This window comes from Pteropus medius, unplaced genomic scaffold (genome assembly GCF_902729225.1).
Source record: "Pteropus medius unplaced genomic scaffold, Ma_sr-lr_union100, whole genome shotgun sequence".
Lineage (NCBI taxonomy): Eukaryota > Metazoa > Chordata > Mammalia > Chiroptera > Pteropodidae > Pteropus > Pteropus medius.
In genome coordinates this window covers 13,001,808-13,025,985 of record NW_024344240.1, presented here as the reverse complement: position 1 = coordinate 13,025,985, position 24,178 = coordinate 13,001,808, and the positions used below count along the sequence as shown (strand labels likewise).

The 24,178-nt window shown below is 28.9% G+C and overlaps 1 protein-coding gene across 3 annotated transcripts in view; it reads right to left on the bottom strand.

Moving 5' to 3' along the window:
• Nucleotides 1-24,178, bottom strand: part of LRRIQ1 (leucine rich repeats and IQ motif containing 1) — a 175,742-nt gene that overhangs the window by 115,907 nt on the left and 35,657 nt on the right. For all 3 annotated transcript variants that reach the window (XM_039868979.1, XM_039868982.1, XM_039868980.1), the window contains exons 11-13: nt 8,507-8,700; nt 7,846-7,973; nt 2,830-2,903 (exon numbers count right to left, since the gene is read on the bottom strand). In XM_039868979.1, coding sequence (XP_039724913.1) covers nt 2,830-2,903; nt 7,846-7,973; nt 8,507-8,700 — 396 coding nt within the window. The remainder of the gene's footprint in view (nt 1-2,829; nt 2,904-7,845; nt 7,974-8,506; nt 8,701-24,178) is intronic.

Genomic DNA, 24,178 nt, shown 5'->3' with positions numbered 1-24,178 from the left:
AAAAAAAAAAAAAAAAAAGAGTTGAAAACTAAAATGACCTGTCCTAGTAAAGAATAAAATTAAGGCTGACAGAAACAAAATTATCCATCAATACTTTAACTGTCTGCCATAATTAAACATCTTTTAAAAAGAAGACAATGATGTCCAGACTTAGTAAACTATATTACGTACAATGTTCAACATACAGTTAAAAATCATTAGACATATAAAAAATAGAAAAATATAAGCTAACAAGAGAAAAACAATTAATAGAAGCAAATCCAAACTAGCCAAATGTAAATCAATTTTTTGACAAAGACACCAAAGTATTTCAATGATGAAAAAAGCTTGGTCGACAAATGTTGCTGGAACAACTGGATATCCATATAAAACCTGAACTCATCCTCTACTTTATAGCATTCATAAAAATTAATCTGACATGGATCATAGGACCAAAGGTAAAAACTGAAAGTATAAAACTTCTATAAGAAGGCAAGAAGGCATAGAAAATCATCTTCTCAATCTGCAGGTGGGAAGATATCACACAAGACACAAAAGACAATAATTATTTAAATAATAAATTAAGTTTCATCAAAATTTAAAACATTTGTTTATTTAAAGATACCATTAATAAAATTAATAGGTAAAAAAGGCTGAGAGAAAATATTTAGAAAACATATCTGACAAAAAATTTTTATCCAGAAAATATAAAGAATTTATACAAATCTATAAGAAAAAAGCAAATAATGAAATTTAAAAAATGGTAAAACACTTGAATAGACACAAAAGAATATACAGAAATCATCAATAAAGGCATGTAAAAAGGCACAATATCATTAATAAACAGGAAAATTCAAACTAAAACCATAATAAGATAACACAATGAAATACTAAACATTCTCTAGAATGGAGCAATTGGAACCCTTGAACATAGCTTGTGGGGGTGTAAAATGTTACAACTACTTTGGAAAACAATTTTCTCAGTTTCTTATAAAGTTAAACACACCTACTCTTTATCCAGCAATTACTCTCTTACGCATTGACCCAAGAGAACTGAAGACATTATGTCCACAAAAAGACTTGTAGAAGAATTTCCATAAGAACTTTATAATCATAGTAGCCTCAAACTGCAAACAATTCAAATATCAATCAACAGGAGAATAGATAAACAAATTGTCATATATGTTATATTCATACAGGGAACTACACTCAGTAAAAAATAAAAATAAAAAAAAATAACAGATTACTGATGTAAACAACATGGTGGAATATCACGTTAATACTCAGCAAAGAAAACTGGAGGCAAAAGAGAATGTACTTTTTGATCTCATTAATAAGATGTAGAACAGTCAAAATTAACTATGGTGACGAATTAAAACTATAGTTGTCTCTATGAGGGTATTGATTGGGAATGGTGATGGGGAAATTTTGGAGAGATTAGTCAACCAAATCAATTCATTATTAGTCAACCAAATCATTCTTTATTTTTAATTGGCATCTACTCTATACCTACTAGGAGTCAAGTTAGACAAGTTTGTTTACTCATCTTCACTAGGATACTCATTTCATAGTTAAAAGACACAAATTTTAAATTAAAATATCATTATGACATTTGCTCAGGTCTACCAGAAAGGTATGGGAGGAATATAATTTTAAAAATAGAAAGAATTTTAATTAAATTATTTCACTATGTCTTTGAAGGAGTTAAAAACACACAGCCTCAGAATGCCAGAATGGAACTTAAAAAACAGCAGATATGAGAATGCTCTGACCTTCCTTTCTTCTTTTTCTTTAAAGCAGAACATGAAATTCTTATGTGAAAGATGCAGGAAGAAAGAGACATTCTAACAACAAGGACTGGAAGTAGAGGTTAAGAGATATGCGTACAAACCTGTTAAACTATCTCTTATTTCCTAGTTACTTCTCCATCCAATTAACTATCTTAGCCCAAGAATCCTTGTCTTGTCACATTTTCACAATTTACTACTCTTGTACGACTCACTACATAAGTGTTTACTTCTTTTATTTATTTATTTATTTGAAAAATGATTTAAATTTATTTTTCCCTCGCCTACCCCTACCCTCCCCACCTACCCTCTGGTAATCACTAGTCCATTGTCCACGTCCATGAATCTCTGTTTGTTTGTCCTGTTCATTTGTTGCTTTTAAGTTTATATCCCACATATAAGTGATATCATGTGATTTTCAACTTTTTCAATCTGGCTTATTTTGCTTTTATGATTATCTCAAGGTTCATTCATGTTGTCACAAATGGCAGTATTTCATCTCTTCTTATGGTCGAATAATATTCCACTGTATATATATGTATATATATAACACTGCTTCTTTAGCCAATCATCTATCATGGGACACTTTGGTTGCTTCCATGTCCTGGCCACTGTGAATAATTCTGTTATGAACATCAGTGTGCAAATATCTTTTCAGACATGAGTTTTCAAATCTTTGGGGTAATACCCAGTACAGGGATTGCTGGATCATATGGTAGAGCAATTCTTAGTTTTTTGAGGAACTTCTATAAGTGTTTAATTCTAACTGCTTTTTGGGATCTTCATTCTTCTTGTGGTAATGCCAACGTACATGAAAAAAAACAATTAAAACTTTTATTCTTTTCTTCTGTTTGTCATTTGTCAGTTTAATTTTCAGACTAAGACTTTAAGGTAGAGAAAAACATTTTTCTTCTTTTATGCCTTATTGTGTGTGTGTGTGTGTATGTGTGTGTGTGTAACTTGTACACTCCATTAACACATCTATCAAAAACAACCCCTTATCATATTTGGAACAGAAACTCAAAAGCCTATTTTTTAAAATTACATGTTATTCTCAACTTACCAGAAAGACAATTGTTGCTGACATCTAGTTTTTCCAGAGAAATAAAATGAAAAAGCGGTATTATTTTTGTCAAGCTGAAAACAAAAAAAAATAGAATTCATAAAAATTTTTAATTGTAATGTCCTTAACATTATTGAATTTACTATATAATTATACATTTATATAACACAATTTATAATAATATACAGTTAGATATAACTAAATACAATTATAATGACATTTATCAATAGTACTTATCAAAATTAAGTTTTTAATAATTATAAAATTTTAAGCATTCTATAATGGAAAATTTATCATCATTTCTAAAAAGAAATTATCATGAAATTGCCAATTTCAATCACAAATATCATGGATTTTAATGTGTACTTGGTATTTAATAAAAATAAGTGGGTATTTTGTTGTTATTGTTTTGTTTTGTCTTTGTATAAGGCAAAATTTAGAGAGACTTTATATTATTTACATATTTTTTTCCTGCATCAAACACAGAACTTAAAACGTTAGGAGGTAAAATCATAAAAATATTTATTTTCACTTTTTGATGGGATAGCTAATTAGAGTCATTAGTTTTTTTTTTTAATTTAAGAAATGTTATGTTTACTAGATTGAAAGTAATTATAAGAAAGTATCTAAAGTTACATTGGGTCATTTCTAAATTGGAAATATGCATCTAAGAAACACAATAATAGAAAATGTTTTATATAAGTAAAACATTTTAGAATAGACAAATCTGGTAGAATTAGATTTACATTTAAAATCAATCTTCATTAATTCACGCATATTCAAATTCTAATAACAATAAACTACTCCTACTTTAACAAATTTCTATTATTTTTAAATATAAAGTTATCATTAAAAACCTATACTAAAGCAAGGAACATAAACAATATTCAAAATATTCACATCATTGGAAACAAAAGCTATGAAGGAAAAATTAACTTTAGGTTGAATTGCATTTCTAACTAAGACAAGTCTACACTTACTCTGAACATAATATCACATTACTCTGGATATTTGGAAATAAAAATTAAGCCAGCTAATCTAAATCTTTAAATAAGACAAAATTTCCTTTTTGTAAAATATATTTACATCACAAATACAAAAGTTTTCTGAACTAATTTACCCTATAAATGTTGGAATTCCATAAATGTTCAAAATATGTTTCAACTAAAGGAGAATTTTTGGTTCAAAAAAAAAGTATGCATTAATTTCCAGTTTTTTTTTACTTTCTTTCTTTCTTTTTTTTTTTTTAATACTGTCCCTCCAGTTGTCCTGGAAAAGAATTTTACATCTTTATTTCTAACAGATCCCTGCTATGAAAAAAAAATATATACTATTATTTTAAGGTCAGAAGCTTACATACTTTGACTGGAGGCCTCATGGGTCTGGCACAAAACTAACCTTGGTATTGCCCTTGTCTCCTCTCTTGTACAATCCTATTCTGATTTATCAGAGAAAAAAAGATACTACTGATGAAAAATATAGACTCAATAATAGGCTGGAACATCTATCTGAATGTAGCCAATCCTAGGTACAATATTACTATTCATACTGAAATTACTTAACACTATTTCTTAAAATCAATTCCAAGAGGAAAAATCAAAGATAATAAAAGAAAAAGTGAAAAAATATTGAGTACTACATTTATACGTACACTTCATTATTTGTACACGTACTCCTTAACAGTAAAATTTACTGAAATGTCACATGTACACAGAAAAAGAGAAAGAAGAAAAAAAACTTAAAACATTGTCTATATATAATTAGTGGATTTAAGCCTTAATATTATGACATACCCTATTCAGGTATGTTCTAGATCATTATACAAGCAAGAAATTAAAGTTCTTCAAGTGAATATATAATTCTAATAAATATACTTATTAACAAGAATATTCTTATTTATTTTCTACCTTTAAAATATTTCTTACATTAAGTTTTTGTCCTTCTACTAAAAGGATTTGGAAAGTTTGATTAGTTTTTATCTTTTTTTTTCAGAATATCTTGTTTTCAACTGCTAAGTTATATGTCAACATATAAGTAACATATAGGTTATATGACAACATCAAGTAAAAATAACCAATAAATTTTAGAGTTAAAAACAAAAATCTCCTGTGCAAATATCAATCCCAGTAAGGAAATATTTTTCACCAAATATTTTTATAATATTGAAATTTTATCTTTTTAGCTAGTCATGTTTTAGAATCATATTCTTTTTTTTTTTTGGAAATGTTAATCAAGAAAACTGGCTATTTGTTCACTTTTATGACTATTCATTAGGATGGTAGAAACCTAACAGTAGAATCTTACAAAAAAAAAGAAAAAGAAAAAGAAAAAAAACTCTCCAGAACTTTTCCTTTTTACTGACATTCTCTCTATATTTTTTTCTAAGAAAATTCAAACCAGAAAGACAAAGGACATTAGTGAAAACCTAATACCATTTGACCTTGTCACATTAGCCCTGGGCATATAAAAGATATAAATTTCAAAGAAGACAAAAAGCAAAAGATTTGTACAATGAGCAGCCAATGGCTAATAGTTTCCACTTTCTGCTCCTACTTTGAGTCTCACTGGAAATAGAAAGGCTTATGAAGCTGGAGAGTCTTCCAATTAGAACGCCTCTGAGTTAAACTTAAAACAGTCACATGTCCTAATGAAAATTTAAAACAGAACTCAGGATGAAACAAGTATTTCGAACAATATGTACTAAGTATCATTCTTTATATGTATTTCATTTGTTCACAAAAAAAGCATATGGATACATAATTTCTTCCTTGTGATGAAAATATCTATCAAAAATTAAAAGGAAAATATAAACAATTTAAAAGATATACCAGCCACAAATCCAAATATCATATTTATAAAATTTTTCTCAGGTTTATAAAATGTATTCACATACATTTTCCTTTTGGCTCATCATTAAAATCCCATAAAATAGGTAAGGTAGGGAATACTATCTTATTTTTCACACATGGAAAAAAAAAAGTGAGGTTCAGTGAGAAGAGAGTTAGTTGTTCAGTATCAACTGACAGATAAATTATAGATTCAGAATTCAAACCTAGATCTGCTGACATTGGGTTTTACCCAAACTGATATGGTTCTGAAAAAGTCAATGCACATGTAAGATTAATGTAAGATGGGTAGTTTTTACAGTTAACAGTATTAACTTATTGTGAAAAATCTTAGGTTGAAAATTATTTTTCACTATGAGTTTAGAAGATAATTTTATATTATATATATCTAATCATATTGATCACATTTCTCTGGTTCCTTCAGACTTTCTCCCTTCATCCTCTCAGAAATGGTAGAAGGCTACATGTGCAAAGAACTTTGAGAGACTCACAAAAACTCTATTCAAATATAAGTGACAGTATTATTAAAAAATCCAAAAAGCACATATTATATAATAATTTTGCCTCTTTTTTATATAGTTAAGTTCAAAAGATTAAATTCTTTTATTCTTAAGAATTTTTTGAGGGTAAGGACATATATTACTCAGTTTTTCAGCCCCCAAAATAGCCAACACCACCTCAATGTCCAAATTTCATAAGGTTAAGCAAACAAAATTCTAAATAAGTATTATTTGCTTTTAGTATCTCGTTTACTGTTATCAATGTTAAAAATTTTTAATAAACTAGTTTATATAACTTCTAGTCATAGAAACTTATCACCTCTAGTCATATCAGATTGATTAGGGCAAATGTCTCAGCTAGTATTAATTTTAACTTCTAAAAAGAGAATATTTCTTTGATGATTTAAGTTGTCCAAAAAAAATTAAAGGCATTATTTGTCAAAAAAGTTTTTGATTTAAATATTTCTAATCTTTTAAAATATTATGTTTATCAATGTGGCTTGAGATCCATTTCAATGATATATGCTAGATACATCAATTACTGAGTAATTTATTGCATATATCCAAAGCATTGCTAAGTTTTCTATTAAAATTTTATTTCTTATCTGGAAATATCATGAAAAGATCGAATGGGTTTGTGGATAGCCCAAATTACCTAAACAGTATTGTCTGAATGATTTGGATCTGGAATAAATGTCCTTTTAAAGTCAAATCTCCTTTTATATTTTAGATCTGATTAAAACAATTTGAGGGAATTTTTGAATACAGATTCAGTTTTTGATTTATTAAATAGTGGAATAGTTTAATAGGTGGAAGTTAAATCATTTGAGACATCCACGCTCAAAGGATGAGCACTACTGCGGCAGAGATTGAGAGAAAACTTTATTTTTTTGGAGGAAAAATGGGTACATATATTAACATTGTGTTGTCCTTGTTCACTTGTTTTGCAAGAATTGTTTAACTCCAAGAAGAAATTTCTTGTTAAAGGTGGTTCCCTTTCTCCTACTCCATGTGCCTTTCATGAAATTAATCATATTAGAGTGAACAGGTCTCAATGAAATATTAAGCAGAGGGAGACATACACACATCGTGCTCCTGTTTTGGTTTCAGACAGTTATTTTCTGCAAAGATCCAGATGTTTGGTGGTTTCAAATGGATCTTCTGTGGCAGGTATCCATCTCAATTTAATGTTAAGGTATTTTTTTAAAGTGTTACTTTATATCCTTAGAGAAATCAAATTTACATCAATCTTAAAAGTTACAAAAAGACATGCAAGTAGAGAGCAGATTAAAAATCGTTCTTCCAGGAGTTAATAAGTACCATTTGAGAGAATGAGACATCCTTCTGAATTAAATTAACTACCTCCTCTATTTTTAAAGGACTATGTTCTTTACAAATATAAACAAACATGCCCTCGGAGATTTCTGCAAGTGGGTCTTTAAGAAGAAATAAAAGAGTAGGGTAAGAGACAATTAAAAGTCTACTAAAATTCAAGGGTATGTCAATATACTAATTTTTAAATTCTATAAAGTTATATTTATAACTTATTATTATGCACTTTCATTAAATTACTGGAAAAAAACTAACAGCTTTTCTTCTACTTGTTATAAAAATCACACATTTAAGTAATCATTCACTGCATTCATTATTTAAGCAAAGTTTATTTTTACCTGTTTTGAGAGAGAGTCAGGTTTTGTAGTAAAGGCAGCCAATATGAAGAAAATGCTTCTACAGTTGAAATGCTGTTATCATCCAAGTACAGTTCTCTTAGTAGAACGTGATTCTCCAAGGATGGAAGCTATATTTAAATTTAGGTCTTTAGCTTATATTAAGCAAAATATTTTTATCATTTAACTTAATTTAAAAATATAAATCCTACCAAAACAACGAATATATTCTGGTAAACTATCTCATAAATCAAAGTATAATGTTATAAGGATTTTAGTATGAATAAAGTTTCTAAGAATATCACAATTAGAAATTTCTTTTATAAAAGGTACTTCATGAAAAATATCAATTAGAATTTCATGATAGAGAATTTAGTCCAATTTACATACTGAAATATAACTGAAAAGTTATGATTTATTATATTTTGGTATTATAAAAAAACTAATGTTAAATTATATTTCTTTAGAAAATATTCTATGACAAACATTCTTTAAATACAGAAAAGTAGGTAATAGTTTAAAGTAAACAAAATCACATATGGCTGATGAGCAAAGAGAACAAAGAAAAATTAGTCAAAATTGCTTTTAAAATGTGTGGTTGATATTTCTATCAAAAGAAAAGTGTTGCATTATTTACAGAAACCAATCAATTCAAAGCAATTACCTCACTTAGATAATTTCCTTGCAACTTCAGTATTTGGAGCAATCCACAATTTTCAATACCCTCAACTTCGGTAAGATGATTATGTGAGCAATCCAGATATATTATGGTAGGAGTATCACAAAGACCTTTTGTGCTAATTAACTGATTGTGGTCCACAACAAGTTGCTGAAGATTTTTCAGATATTCTAAACCACCTGAAAGAAAAAATTTCCATGATCACTTGTATCATAATTTTTCCAGACTCTAAAGGAAAGTTTCAGGTTTTTTATCTTATTTTTTCTAAATAATTATACATTTATACTTCCCAACATTTCTAATTACCAGTGAAGACTTAGATCAAATTCCTGGTGAAAAATGTGTAAGTGTAAAATGTACTATCATTTAAACTTGTACCTGGGAGATATATTTTTAATTGACAGAATTATATATCAATTGAAAATTGAACAAAATATAAAAAGTCATACATTGGGCACTGAATTTTTTATTTTCAAATTACGATGGAATAAAAGATAAATAAAAGGACCACTTTTTAAAAAAAAAAATTTTAACTGTTTCAAGGGTTTGAATTTTGTATCTTTAGTTAAGTTTGAATATATAACATTAGAATGTCATTTTCCTACCATTTAGACACCTACCTTAGATTCCCAGATAAAGTAAGTGCAACCATATTAACATCAATGAAGCAATGATAAATGCACCTAAATGTTCATCAATAGACAAATGGATAAAGATGATGTGGTACATATATATAATGGAATATTAGTCATAAAAAAGAATAAAATCTTGCCATTTAAAACAACATGGATGGACCAGGAGGAAGGCAGTATGCTAAATGAAATAAGTCAGACAAAGACAGACAAATACCATAAGATTTCACTTATGTGTAGAATATAAAAAAATAAAATATACAAACAAAATAGAAACAAACTCATAGATAAAGAGAATATTTTGAGAGCTGCCAGATAGAAGGGGGTTGGAGGATAAGTGAAAGAGGGGAAGGGATTAAGAAGTATATACTGGTAGTTACAAAATAGTCATGCTATATAAAGTATAGCATGAGGAATATAGTCAACAATATTGTAATAACTAGGTATGGTGGCAGATGGGTACTAGATTTATGGGGGTGATCACTTCATAAGTTATATAAATGTCTAATCGCTGTGTTGTACACCTGAAACTAATATAATATTGTATGCCAACAATAATTGAAAACTAAAAAAAATCACATAAGTTATAGAATCAGTATATTATAAAAATACTTCATAGAGACATATTTAAAAATTTATGTCAAAATTGCAGTAATAGTTTGAGTCAAAACAACGTTATGGTTATTTCTCATAAAATGTTTTTATGCCCCAAATTAAATTTTCTTATGATGAGAAATAATTCATGAAATGTCTAAGAGTAGTAGGAAAATGCATAGAAGACCCATAGAAGAAAAAAGACACTGAAATTTAATTTCAGGCAGTAATCTTACATTTTTAAGTTCTATCTAGAATGGGTGTACTAGTATTTTCCTGTAATGTAAATTAGCAATTATAACTTAGAGAAAATTGTTATCTGATGTTATTTGGAGAGTGAATTGTTCTGCCCTATAAGATAACTGACTAAGGTGAAATAACAGATCAATGATATATTATCATTTCAAGGGAATATAAATAATATGTCACATGTAATAGTAAATGTATATTAGCCACAATGTAATTTGAAGTCTGCTGAAATAAAAAACACTTTAGAGTTTAGTATGCCTTGTGATCATATCTAATGAACATTAATTAACCAACTGAAGCAGATAAATGCATTCTAGGCAGAAAAAAATACTAATTAATATTAATTTGTAGCTGTGTAATTTAAAATGGCATTTATCAAATATTTAAATGTCTTAAGCAATCTACTCTTATAAGCTCAATATTTTAAAAGCCATGCACATTGCTCTTAAGTTTATCAGAGCTCGTCAGAAATAGAATTTTCTATTAACTCATTTAGAGTAGAAAATAGATTTGTGAAATTTTTCGAAGGTCACCCCCCCACACAAAAAAATCAAGAATGAAATATTAGGTTACAGACTGAGAAAAGGTAAAAGATTTGGCATAATAAGCTGAAAAAAAAAAGATAAAGCAAGAGAGCAATTGGGAGAGGAAGAGAGGAAAAGGCTAATAAAATTCTGAGATGATGATAGTGGTTAGTAAAAATAAAAATAATATATAATTTTTATTTACATTAAATTATTTGTGGTCAACACTGTGAACCAGAGTGGGCAAAAGAGTACAAACAATCCACTGCTTTGGCAATGATGCAGCAGCTTTTGCTAGAGGTATTAATGGAGTAATCAATTTAGAAGCCACAGTGCAGTGAAAGTAGAGATAATGAATGTAGACTATTTTTCAGATATATGCTAATGTGGAGAAGATCCTTCAAAGTCCTTAAAATGGCCCACAAAACCCTATCTCTGAACTTATCCCCTACTATTGTCCCCTTCTCTTGGCTCACTGTAACATGTTGACTTCCTTGCTGTTCCTTGAACATGCCACACATGCTTCTACCTTAGGGCTGTCCGTATACATAAGAAACAACGATCAGAATGTGACATGTTTGGTTAGGAAGAATAAAATGAAGCTCATCAACCAATTTCAAATATTAAGACAACATGATTTTCAATCAATACACAGTGAAGTTACGCTCTACAATCTGTTAGAGGGTCCAATCTGCTTAAATTACCATGATTTCAGCTCCAGATACAGAGGTATATTTGACTGAGCATTTCTACTTCTAGGAATCCATTATACAGTGATATACACAAAACTATAAAATAATAGATTCTTTGCCACATTATTCAAAAACAAATAAATGGAGATAAATGTATATGAGCAAAGAAATAGTTAATAAATTATGGAGTATCTACAAAATGAATACATATAATGTTCAATATGTAGTAGTCTGACAGAGAAGAATGTCCATTTTATATTACTGTATGTAAAAGTTACATACATAGGCTTTTAACTATTGAGTATACCTGAATCTAAATCTACACATCTATAATTGTACTGTGTAAAACAAGATCTTCACTGATTTGTAAGCAACTGTGAACAACTCTTACAAAATAGGAAAGATGTAGGCAGAGAAATGAAATTTCACTGCTTACGTTTTATACTTCTTTATTTTCACATTTTTTTAATGAGAATGTACTGTGTAATAGTTTTTAAAAAACAATATATTTGAAAAAAATGTCAGAATAAGTAATGAATAGAACTATTATTCTGTATTTAATCCTGACCACCCCCACCAACAAATGGTTGTTGAATTAAAGAAAACTTGGGAAAACTTGATTCTATAATCCATCAAAAGGGTTTGTTATATAGCCAAAATGGAAGAACTCTGTACATAGATGGGAGGTCATACTTCTTAGATTTTTAGATGAAAGTTTTAAAGGAAATTCAGTGAAATGGTAAAAAAATGATTCGGTAAGATCTCTATAACACTGGCCTAAATATAACAACAAGGGTGGATATGCTTTAAAAAACAACAAATATTTATTATATGACCTAAAAATTAGCCTAAAGAGAAAAGAAAAAGAAGTCATCTAAAAAATATGTGGAACTGAGGTCTGCCAACAACCACGTGAGAGAGCTTGGAAGTAGATCTTTCATCTTCGCTGAGCCTTGAGACAAAGGCAGTCCTGGTTAAGAGCTTGACTGCAGCCTCATGAGAGATCCTGAGCCAAAACCACCCAGCTAAGCCACTCCCAGATTCCTGATCCACAAAAATATGAGGTAATAAATGCTTGTGGTTTTAAATTCTAAATTTTAGGGCATTTTGCTTCACAACAATACATAATTAATATAGTAAATGTTCTAGTCTGAAGAAAACATGAGAAAGAAGAAAACACACTTAAAATGCTTTGGGCTATGGAAGAACATTTAAAGAAGTTTAATGTAAGGATTCAAAAATATTAAAACAACAAATATAGGTAAACAAATGGGCCAAAATAGACTATGACAGAATAAATAATTTAGATACATTTATAGAACAGAGACCTAAAGATTGAATTCCCTGAAAAGCAGAGAAAATCACAATGAGAATAAAATGTGGAGAAGATAAAAATATGTGTATTAAATTAATTAAATATTAATAGACATGACAGATAGACAAAAGTCAACCAAAATATGAGTCATCTATGACTGAAAAATAGATTCAAACCAAAAAGAGTTTTCAAATATATAAAAACCAAAATTTTCCAGAAATTAAAGAATAGCTAATCTGTAGTTTGAAGAAGACATTACATTCCAAGACAAATTGATGTGGATTTATTGACAAAAAGATGTTTCTTGGTTAAGTTAGTGATCCAGGACAAAGGAAATGTTATTCAGGTATCTAGACAAAATCATTTATGAGGAGAGAAAAATTAAGTTAGCCTCTAGGTTTACTATAGTAACACACAATATCACATATGCAGTGGAGCAATGTCCACGAAGTACCAAGTAATAGTGTGACTTAAAAATAGAATGCACAGCTATATTCTCATTTATATACGAAGGCAACTGGCAGATATTCTAAATTCAGGAAATGTAGTATCCATCTTTGAAATATAAGATGTAAAAAGAGCTAATAAACTATGTAATTCAGACAAACAAAAGATGAAAGAAGCACTTATTGTAAAAAGGGCAGGTACTGACCCATTTTCATACAAATCTAATGCTGTTAAAGGACATATAAAGTCATAAGTCTTGCTGTGAATAATAAACATTGTGAGGGAAAAAATAATTGGAGACAGTATAAGTATTCTATTTTATTCTATTTTCATGGAAATAGAAAAATTATATAGACAGAATCTCTGCTCAGGTATCTCTTACATGAGGAGTACAACTTGAATTTTTTTAAGATTATATGTAAAAATATTCAAAATGTATTATTAAATTAATAAAGTAAATTACAAAATGATATCACAGTAGTGGTTTTTAAAATGGATAGACAATCTGAAAAGTTCATCAATGCTGGCTATATCTGGATCATTGATTATTATTTTATTATTTTATGTAATTTTTGACAATAAGCATGTACTAATTCTGTAGATTAAAAGTTACTCAGAAAAAATATAAAATTCTATTTTCAGAAATTTCAGGTAGATATAGCCTTATCACCTATACTGCTGAAAATAATTAAAAAGTCATTACATTTTAAAAAATGATTCCAAATGAGTTCTTTAGAAAGTAAAGAATTCACAGCCCAAAATCTAAATAAATACAGTAAGCAAAGAGAAGTAAACAAAACAATAGAGTCAGTTTCCAGTGTGAGAAAATTTGTTAAATCTGATGAGTATTAAGATCAATTTCTATAGCCTCACAGTTTGAGACAAAACTCAAAATTCACCTATAGTAGACAAGAATAACAGACAATCCCACATAAATATGGAAGCCTGATCAGCTAAATCCAACCAGAGGATGGGAAATTAAACTCTGTCTCAAATCTCAGTATTCAGCAAAGGTGGGTGGGGGGTGGATAGCTCCTTTAAAGTAATAAACAAGTTGACTCTCCCATAGATTTACAGCTCGAATTTACTTTATGATCATAAAACTTCCTTCCAAAATGTTGTACAAATGTTCTACATTAGTTATGTTCCCTGGCATCTGAAAAATTCTCTCTAAAGAACAAACTTTCATCCCATACTTAAGAATAATCACAAAGTTTTAAGTTCCAAGGGAAATTAATAGGTGAAAAAAAAAATGTTACACGAAATACACAATAAAATAACATGCCGTAAGTCAGAGTTAGAAGAAACAACAAATTCCAGAAAAAACAGACCCACATAGACATTAGAATTAGTTGAAATTAAAAACTCAATGACCAGGATTAACAGCAAGTCAGAATTTGTCAGCTCGAATATAGATATATAGAAATTATCTAAGGACAGCAAAGAGAGACCGACGATAGAACGTAGAAAATATAAAAGCTAGCATCAGAAGATCTAATATATTTCAGAAACAGAGTACAAAATGAGTAAGAAAAAAACATCTGAAGAGATAATGGCTGACAAGTAGCCAGAAAAAATTAAAGAGTGCAAGCCACATATTCAATAATTGCATTAAACCCCAAGCAGGATGACTAGATGACTAAAAAGAAATCCATGCTGAGACACACCAAAGTAAAAGTGCATAAACAGCAATAACAAACACAAAATACTTGAAAAAGGCATAGAAAATGCCCTTAAAATTTCCAGAAATGTAACTGACAGCTAACTTTTAATAACAGTGAAAGTTTAAAAGTAATGGGATGATATCTGCATATTACTGAAAAAAAGACTTCAACTTGTAAACATACACCTAAATTATGATTCAAATATGAATGTTAAACAAAGACATTTATGGATAAACAAAATCTGGAAGAATTTTCCACCAACTAGTTTTATTACTAGAGAAAATTTTATTTTAATTTTTATTATTATTATTTTTTTTATTTTTTAGGCAAGGCAACCCTTGGTTGACCTCACAGATTGCAAGGACCTTGTCAGTTTACAAACCTTTATTCATTCATTCATTCATTCATTCATTCATCTATCTATTTATTTATTTATACAATCCTTCATTTATTTATTTATTTATCTATCTATCTATCTATTTATTTATTTATTTACACTTACAGCACCTGGTCTTCCTAGGTGGTCTCCCATCCAAGTACTAACTAAGCCCAATTCTGCTTAGCTTCCGAGATCAGACAGGATCAGGCTTGTTCAGGGTACCATGGTCATAGACTAGAGAAAATTTTAAAGGATCAATATCAGGATCTTAAATAAAAGGAGAATAAAGGGCATAAAAGCAATAAATACAGGCAAATATAATTACACTTTGCCTGTATAAAATCACCACATATATTCCTTGAAGAGTTCAATAAAAATACATTTAAAATCCTGAGCAACAAACACACATAAGTTGGAAAAGTTGAAGTACAGATATGAATTGATGAGATAAATTGAGCACATTTTATAATTTCTATAGTGGCCCCTAAAATAATATGTAGCTATCAAATAGATTGAGATAAAAGAGACAACAAGGGGGTAAAAACTATACCAGTCTAGCTAAGATGGGGTGGGGAGATAAAAAATGTACTGCAGGCTTTCTTTTAACAGTAATGATGAACAAGGTAATGAGAAACAATTATTCTGTTGATAACAAGAAAAAAAATGAAATAGAATTATATATGCTCAAGATATTAAAGAACTAAAATAATATTACAGAATAAGAGGGTAAGTTCTAGAAAAAGTGAGATGACCATATCATTAATTCTGGGAAAATATAGCTTGTAGCACCAGGGGGTCAAAATGTGGTCTCCAGGGCTCTCTTCAGAGTAGCAGGCCTAATGAATCCCTATCTTGTTTTTGGTTGAGACCTCCATGTCCTACACAGTAATCCAAGTATAGAATGGCTCCCAAGACACTGAAGCCCAGCTTTAAATAATCTCAATAGCAATATATGTATCCATTTAGCTGCACAGACATAACTAGTGTTTGTGGTTCCAAACAATGAAAACCTCTGGAAGAAAATAACATCATAGCCTCAAATTTTGTTTTTTTCCGACTTCAAAATAATAAAAAATTAAAGCAAGAAGATTACACCATAAGAAAACCAAGAAAATCAACAGAAAACAGAAACCATCTACAGGGAATCCAGATAATGAAGTTATGAGACACAGAAATTAACAAAACTTTTTTGAACACATTAAATAAAATATAAGTTAAAATTAAAAATTTACACATTATATGTCAAATGCTAATGCTCAAAGAAGCAGCAACAAAATTCTAAAACTGAAAAACTATAATAATTATAAACAAGGCTTTCAAGGATTGGACATTCTGAGAGATTTAGTGAATTAATTAGTCATAATAAAACATCCAGAGTGATGCACAGAGATGCAAAAAACATATTAAATAATTATGAGTATAATTATGAATATAAGAAAATTGTAGGATATAAGGAAATTATAGGATATTATATAGAATCTATTTTATATAGAGATGCATATTTATATATAATATATATAAAAATATATATCTATAGATCTCTTTGTATATTTATAGATATATATAAAGAAATGATGTCTCAATTTTTCAACACTGAATAAAGATTGCCAAGTCACAGATTTAAGAAGCACAATGGATTGAATTAGGATGAATACTAAGGTGAATACACAAGTAGGAACATCAGAGTAAAGTGATGAAAACAATAGACAAAAAAAAATGTTCAAAAGGAAAAAAGAAAATTATGTTCCATGGATCAACAATTAGGTTGATAGGTATCAACCTAAGTAATAAAAGAGCTGGAAAAATAGAATATAGTCACAATGCAGAGAATGCATACCAATTGGTGAGTCTATATTTCAAAATATATACACACGTATGTATGTGTGTGTATTTACATTAAAACTATACTTAACCAAATAAAATTTGAAAGAATTCATCTCCAGGAGACCTACACTAGCAGGAATAGCATAGATGAATGATGAAATAAAAACAATGTAAAGGTTTAAAAAAGTGGGTAAATCCAAATGATATTGACTTTATAAAATAACAATGTCATAAGGCATTCCAAACAACCAAAAGAATAGTAAAATAATATGTCACTGGTAATATAGACCTTGTAGAAATATTGTAAGTAAAAGAAAAGAAAAAGATAAATCATGTAAACATTAAACCAGTGATTCTCAAAGTGTGGTCCAGAGAACCCCTCTCTACCTCCTAGAGATGCTTTTAAAGGTCCCACAGAATCAAAACTTCTTTCATAATAATTCTAAGACATTTGTCTTTTTCATCCTCAGTTGTTCAAGAGCATATAGTGGAGTTTTCCAGAGGTTACATGAGGTATGATATTGTAGCAAACTTAATGCAGAAGAAAATATGGAAATCCAAATGTCTTGTATGAAGCAAAACATTAAACAGATTTGTAAATACGTGTAATAATGACCTTCTCACTATATCTTTTTATTTAAAAAATAGTTTTAATGTATAAAACTGTTATGAATACAAAGGCGTTATGATCTTAAGCTCTGAATAACTTAATAAAAACAATTTTATTTTTTCTAATACAGTAAATATTGATAGATATAACCTACAGAAATGAAAGCTGTTTGAAGGAGGTTCTCAATCACTTTTAAGATTGTTAAAGAGTCCTGAGTCTAAAAGAAAATCTGGTTACATCAGACACAGAAGACTAAGGCAGAAAGCTTCACTTCAGATGAAAAGGGATATTTACAAGTGATAAAATTGTCAATTCAAAAGAAATATGTAACAGGTATAAATTGGTACATGCCAAATAGCATGACCTCAAAAATATTTAAAGCAAAAACAAAAAACAAAAAACTATAGGAATAAAGATGTACAATCTACAATTATCACAAGAGCCATGTACATAATGTTCTCCAAGAGAATGCTAACTTGTTCAGTACCCCATTTGATCAACAAGCAGTAGAGTATAATGAAAAATGAATAAACTCCATGGCAGGCAATCCTGAATTTTCATAAACATGCCTATTCCATATTTGAAATAGGCAAGTTTATAGAAACTAGCTGTATGAATATAAACAAGTTACTCAACTTCTTTGAGTTTCTGTTCCTTTATTTGTGGAGTGGGAGTGATTTCACATTATTGATAGAATTAAAAATAATATTTTAAAGTAGCTTATATAACACTTTCACATGTTGGGTACTGAAAATGACAGCTATTATTGTTCCTTAACAATTATCTTCAATAAAAGCAATGAGTTTAACAACTATAACTGTGGTTGATCAAATGAGGCTTCAAAGAGAAATGTTAGAGCTAAACCTTGAAGGAAGAATAGGATATTAACATACACTTGAAAAAGTCTATAAACAATTGATTAAACAGTAATTTGGTCCAGTCAATGCACTTAGATCAAAAGGGGGAATCTAGCTGGAAGCAAAATTAGAATAAATTGCTATCTTTCCTCTTTCAATCTTATAAATTCTTTGCTGTCGCATGAAGGGTGAGAAGTGAGCAAAATAGACTTACAGCAAGCCTTACCTTAGAATACCATTATTCCTCAACATACCTAAGAAAATGATTTTCTCTCAATCAAAATTTCTGATATTTCTTCCATTCCCATCCAAAAAAAAAAAAAAAACAAAACAAAAGAAATACCCCCAAAATATTTAAGTCTCTTTCAAAGAACTTAAATATAATATAGGATTGCTTATATATTCTTGAGTTTACTGCTTCAATATATTCTTTATTACCTCTTTAAAAGTTTCCTAGGTCCAACAGAACAAAACTAAAGCCAAGCATGTTTATCCGTCAAAGGGCCCTTGCCCGTGGCAAAATTAGCATTTGGATATACTTTCTACAAATATCTATTTCAAAGAATTCCTTCCACAGAAATGAGCCAATGGGCTAATAAAGCATTCCTATCATGGGAGTTGGGGGGAACTCTCCTGTAAGAAACAGGCCAACCAAAGATGTTAAATTAGGCTGAAGGTTTTTGCTAAATAAGTGTTGTAAGTACCAACTTCCTTTAGCTTGCACAATTGATATGTTTGACAGTTCTGTACATACATGCTAATTTGCATTTGAGATTTTTAACTTTAATGTAAAAGTCCTTCAGGATCATGCATGTTGTACAGAAACAAGGATACTGAAATAGGTATCAGGAAACTTGGCATCTGGCCCCACCTCTGCAAGGAGTTAGATGAAAACTATGTGAGTCTGTGTTTTCATAAACTAAGAAGCCTAGACTGGCAGATCTGTAAAATCCCTTTCAGCTTTGTACTAGGCATTGTATTGCATTTCAAAGCTAAAGAGTAAGCTAGCACCATCTAGTGGAATCCAAATGCATAAGGAATGCAGTTAGCATTAATGTATTGTCTAGGTAGAGGGCCAGAGGAAAGAGCAATTAGGGGGATTGTTTTATAAACTATATAAATGTCTAACCAATATACTGTATATGTGAAACTAATAAAAAAAATTTTAAAAAAAGAATTTACTAAGTACATAATAGTAAAAAACATTTCGACATGTAAAATACCCAGAGCTTTATGTTATTTTACTTCATTATTTTTCTAATGTTCTAAAGACAACATTTGGTAGCAAGAATTAATCCAGGGACATTTCCTCTATGAGCCATGACATAGTAATGAAGCTATGTGAAATGTTGAATTCTTTCTGTATCTTTCATACTTATTACACTAGCATTACTTTTCCAGAAAACAGTATGATCTAAAAATAAAGTAGCAGAAAAAAACAAAAAAACAAAAAACAAAAAACTTCTTATTATCTCTATCTATTTACAATGATATTTTCTAGGAATGTTTTACCTTAAGTTTATAAACAAATTAATTGCTGACATTTAAAAAATATTTTTTCCAGATTAAAGCTTTCCTAAAATAGCAGAGACAGAAGTATAATGAATAAGAAAATAAAAATAATTATTTGTTCTTATATGTTAATATCATACTTATTTTCATGTTTACCAGTATTCAATAAATAAAATATAGCAATTTACCTTAATTTCTTTTTCTCTATATAAATATATAGAACTAAGATAATTTTGGAGAAAGTAAAAATAGTCAATTGTTTTGTCTATCGATGTATTCTCAGCAATATTCCAGTGCTGTGTTCTAGTGCTCGATAAATTCGATCATTAATAAATTTATTAATGAATCAACCTTAAAATCATTTCAATTTTTAGCATAAAGAACTATAATATAGAATTAAAAAATAGTGATAATCTTAAATATTAAATGAATATTTATTAGAGAGGCAGTAGAACGAGGCAATTTAAATATTAGGTAATAAGAGTAGTCTGCTGAGTTTCAAATCTTGGCTCTATCATTTAGTAAATGTGAGATCTTAGACAATTTACTTAACCTCTCTGTGCCTCAGTTCTTACCTGGGGTAGGGGAGAGATTTAATAGTACATGACTTAAGATTACATAATAGCACTTACATGAAAAGCAAATGAGTTAATGTGTAAAAAGCATATAGAATGCCAGGTGGCAAGCAAAACATGTTATCTATTACTATATTTATTATATTAATTTGTATTTTTTTCTATAAATAAAATTTATAAAATAATTTTGTCATACACCATGAATTTTTTCAAAATTAATTTAGTTTCAAAATATTTCTTATTGAAAATCTATAAAATTCAATATAAAAATGGGAGGAACAAAGAAAACTAGATTATAAATTATAAATCACCTATTTTTCATTTGCTTTGGCTATTAATTAAAAAACTAAATCAAAATTACTAACTCAATATATGAAAGGTTTCCCACAGATCAGTTTTTTAAGCTTTAATGATCATTGTTGCAATGTCTATTCAAGAAATATTTTTCCACATTACTTGTAAGAAACAAAATGTTTTACCAATTTTGTCTGAAATTTACTTATGAGGAATTTTAGGCAAAAAAAGCATAAAATATAATAATGATATCATAATAAACCATAACATTTAAATTGTAATCCATCCAGATTAAACTGTGTTATAAAAGATAGTCATGTAAGTTAAAGAAAAAAATAATAAAGCATTTTAAATTAATAAAAGTATTATAAAATCTCTTGTTTGATTAAAGTAAATCCATCTGTAAAATCATCAACCTAACGTGAACTTAATGGACTTAAAGTAATTATTTTATGAATTCAAAATATGTAAGAATAACTCCAGCCTAAGTCAAAATATTCTATAATCAAAAACTTGCTACCTAAATAAGACCAATTATAGAAAATAATATAAAAATATACACAGTATTCTTTAAATTACTATAAAATTTATATGACCCTATATACTCCAGTATAATAGTTTATTTTTTTACTATATTTGGCCAGAGAATAATTTTACCTCAATATATAGTATACCTTAGAAGTAATATTTTGAATTATATTTTTAATTTATATTTCAGTTACAGTTAATCATAAAAAAAATCCCTTTCCTTGGCCATAGCGCACAATATCTTTATATTTTAAAAGCAATAACAAAAATATATTAACTTTGTAACTTTCATTTACAGTATTAAATTTTAAACTATTACTTTAAAAAAGTATGTTTCACATTGTGTTTCTATTCCAACATTTAAACAATTTATAATTAGGATGGAAAACATTCAGCATAAATAATTTCAAATGAATTGCCTTAAAGAAATTGACATAGTTGCTATTTTCATTCATTTAAATCAAAGAAAGTCAAATAAAAATCTACATTTTCTAATAAAAATAATTAGAGCTAACATTACATATTAACTACTGTAATAACTATAGCTTAGTAAAAATTAGAAACAAATTAAGCTAGAAACTACACATGTAAAACATGTGGTATTGCTTCCAATTTTATTTCACCTCTTTAAGAAATACAGCATGGAATAGTAAGTTATTAACTTATAAACACAAATCTATCTTTGTGCCCCTTCGTAAGAGTTCTTAGCATAAATTTATCATTGAAAGACAAAATCTATGCTTTTCACTTAGCTTAACCAGAATCTCTGTAAGCAGTTCCTGAAGATGAAAAACAGACTCCAACTGATTTTCAGAAAATCTACTTTTTCATGTATACTCTTCTCACACTCAATAAATACAGTATTTTCATTGTACTGAACAGACAGCAAAGATGTCTTTTACCATGTTTGTTCTGTACTACATAGAGATACCCGAGGTACATCAATTAATACGATGGCAGTTTTCACATAAATCTTGCAGATATCCTATCCCAGGAAATCCACTGGCTACAAAAAATCCCATACAGCGCTGCTGGCAATGAAAATGAAGTGAATGAGAGTTCAACCATTTCATCTTACAAACAGCCTTTTTCTTTTCTTTTTTTTTTTAAAAAACTTGCTTCAGTGTGTGCCAATATAGTAACATACATTATCAATGCACTTGCCTTCATTCCAACAACAACAAAATTATTTCTATAGGTATTTGAAACTAAAATTCTAAAATAAAAAATGTGTATCAAAAGTATCGGTATTTCCATATGGGAAAAGTTAATGCAGACACATTGGCAAATAAATACATTAAAGAATATTGTACATTATATTTTCAAAAGTGTGCTTTGAAATGTTTGCAAAACAAAAGCTTGCTTTGTGCAAGCAACTGTATTTTTCCCGTATTTAAAAGAAAATGAGAGCTGATTGTGACTGCCTAGATCCTACTCTCCCCATACTTCCTCCAGATTCATAAAGAGCAAAAAAATAAAAAATAAAAAATACACACAAATTATCCTTCCAGTGTACCTGGGAAATAAATTACAAGATAATTTTTTTTTTTCTAAGTGGGGTAATAAGTACCTAGAACCAACACAATCTAGGCTGAGTCCACACTCATACAGAGGGAATCCTATGAAAACTGAATGGATAAGTAAGAAGTAGAAGTACCCCAGTGGTGGAAAAAAACATGTATTGTCAATAAGACCTCTCTTCAGAAAGAGAGAGCATAATGCTGAGTGGGATGACAGTGCTGAGACCAAGTATGTAAATTGAATTAATAAGTGCAAATGGCCATGGTCTATATGACAAAAAAACCATGTAAGCTTGGATCAAAAAATAAAACCTAAATTTATGCTGTATACAAGCACACACCTAAAACAGTGATTCAGAAAGATTAAATTGTTTTTTAAATGGCCAAGTAGGCAAATGCAAACAAACAAACAAAAATATCAGACAAGGTAGAACTTAGTCTCAAAATCATTAAAGAGACAGAAAAAGAGAACTTATAACTTTCAAGGCTAAAATTCACAATGAAGATAACAGTTAAAAATGTCTGTGAAACAATACAGAGCAACATTCACGAAGCAAAAATCAAAGAATACACAAAAAGAAACAGGCTGATAAACAGACAAATTAAAACTAGCTTAAAGATGAAAATATGAACTCTATATTCTAATTAAAAAAAACACAATAACCTCCTTTTCATATACACATAAAACATTCCTGAAAACTGACTACATATTAGAAAATCACAGTAGATTCCAATAAGCAGAAATGGCACAAAATAATTCTTTGACCAAAATGCAATAAAACTAGAAAGAATAATAACAAAAATCCCTTTCTATATGGAAATTTTAAATATTAGCTAAAAGATAAAATACATCCTAAAATTGTAGAAGTGATGAAAATACCTATATATCAGACATTATGGACTAAGCAGTATTCAGAGGAAAATTTATAGACTTAAGCCTTTATGTCGACAACAGTGAAAAAGGATAAAAACTAAAGGAATTAAATATTTAATTCAAAAATTAAAAAAAGAACAACATAAAAACAGAAGAAAAGCATAAGAAACTGATGTTAAACTGTATTAGTAGTAGGAGTTCAAACTGGTAGAACCCATATAAAGTGCATCTGGCACAATCTTTCTAAATTACAAATGTCTTTTGCCCAAACAATCTGGATTGTGGGAAATTAACCTAAAAATATGTCTGATAAAGTGTGAAATAATGTAGGTATCAGGGTAGTCATTATGGCAATATGTAAGATTGGAAATCATCCAATGTCCATCAACCAGCGACCGGTGAAATAAATTTTGGTCCATCCACACTATCAAACACTATGAAGCTATGGAAAAAGAATGCTATGAACTCCACAATATGTTAAGTGAAAAAAAGCAAGATAAAGCATAGTACTTAAAATATCCTATATCTTGTGAAAGAAAGGATGTGCATATATACATATATTTCTTA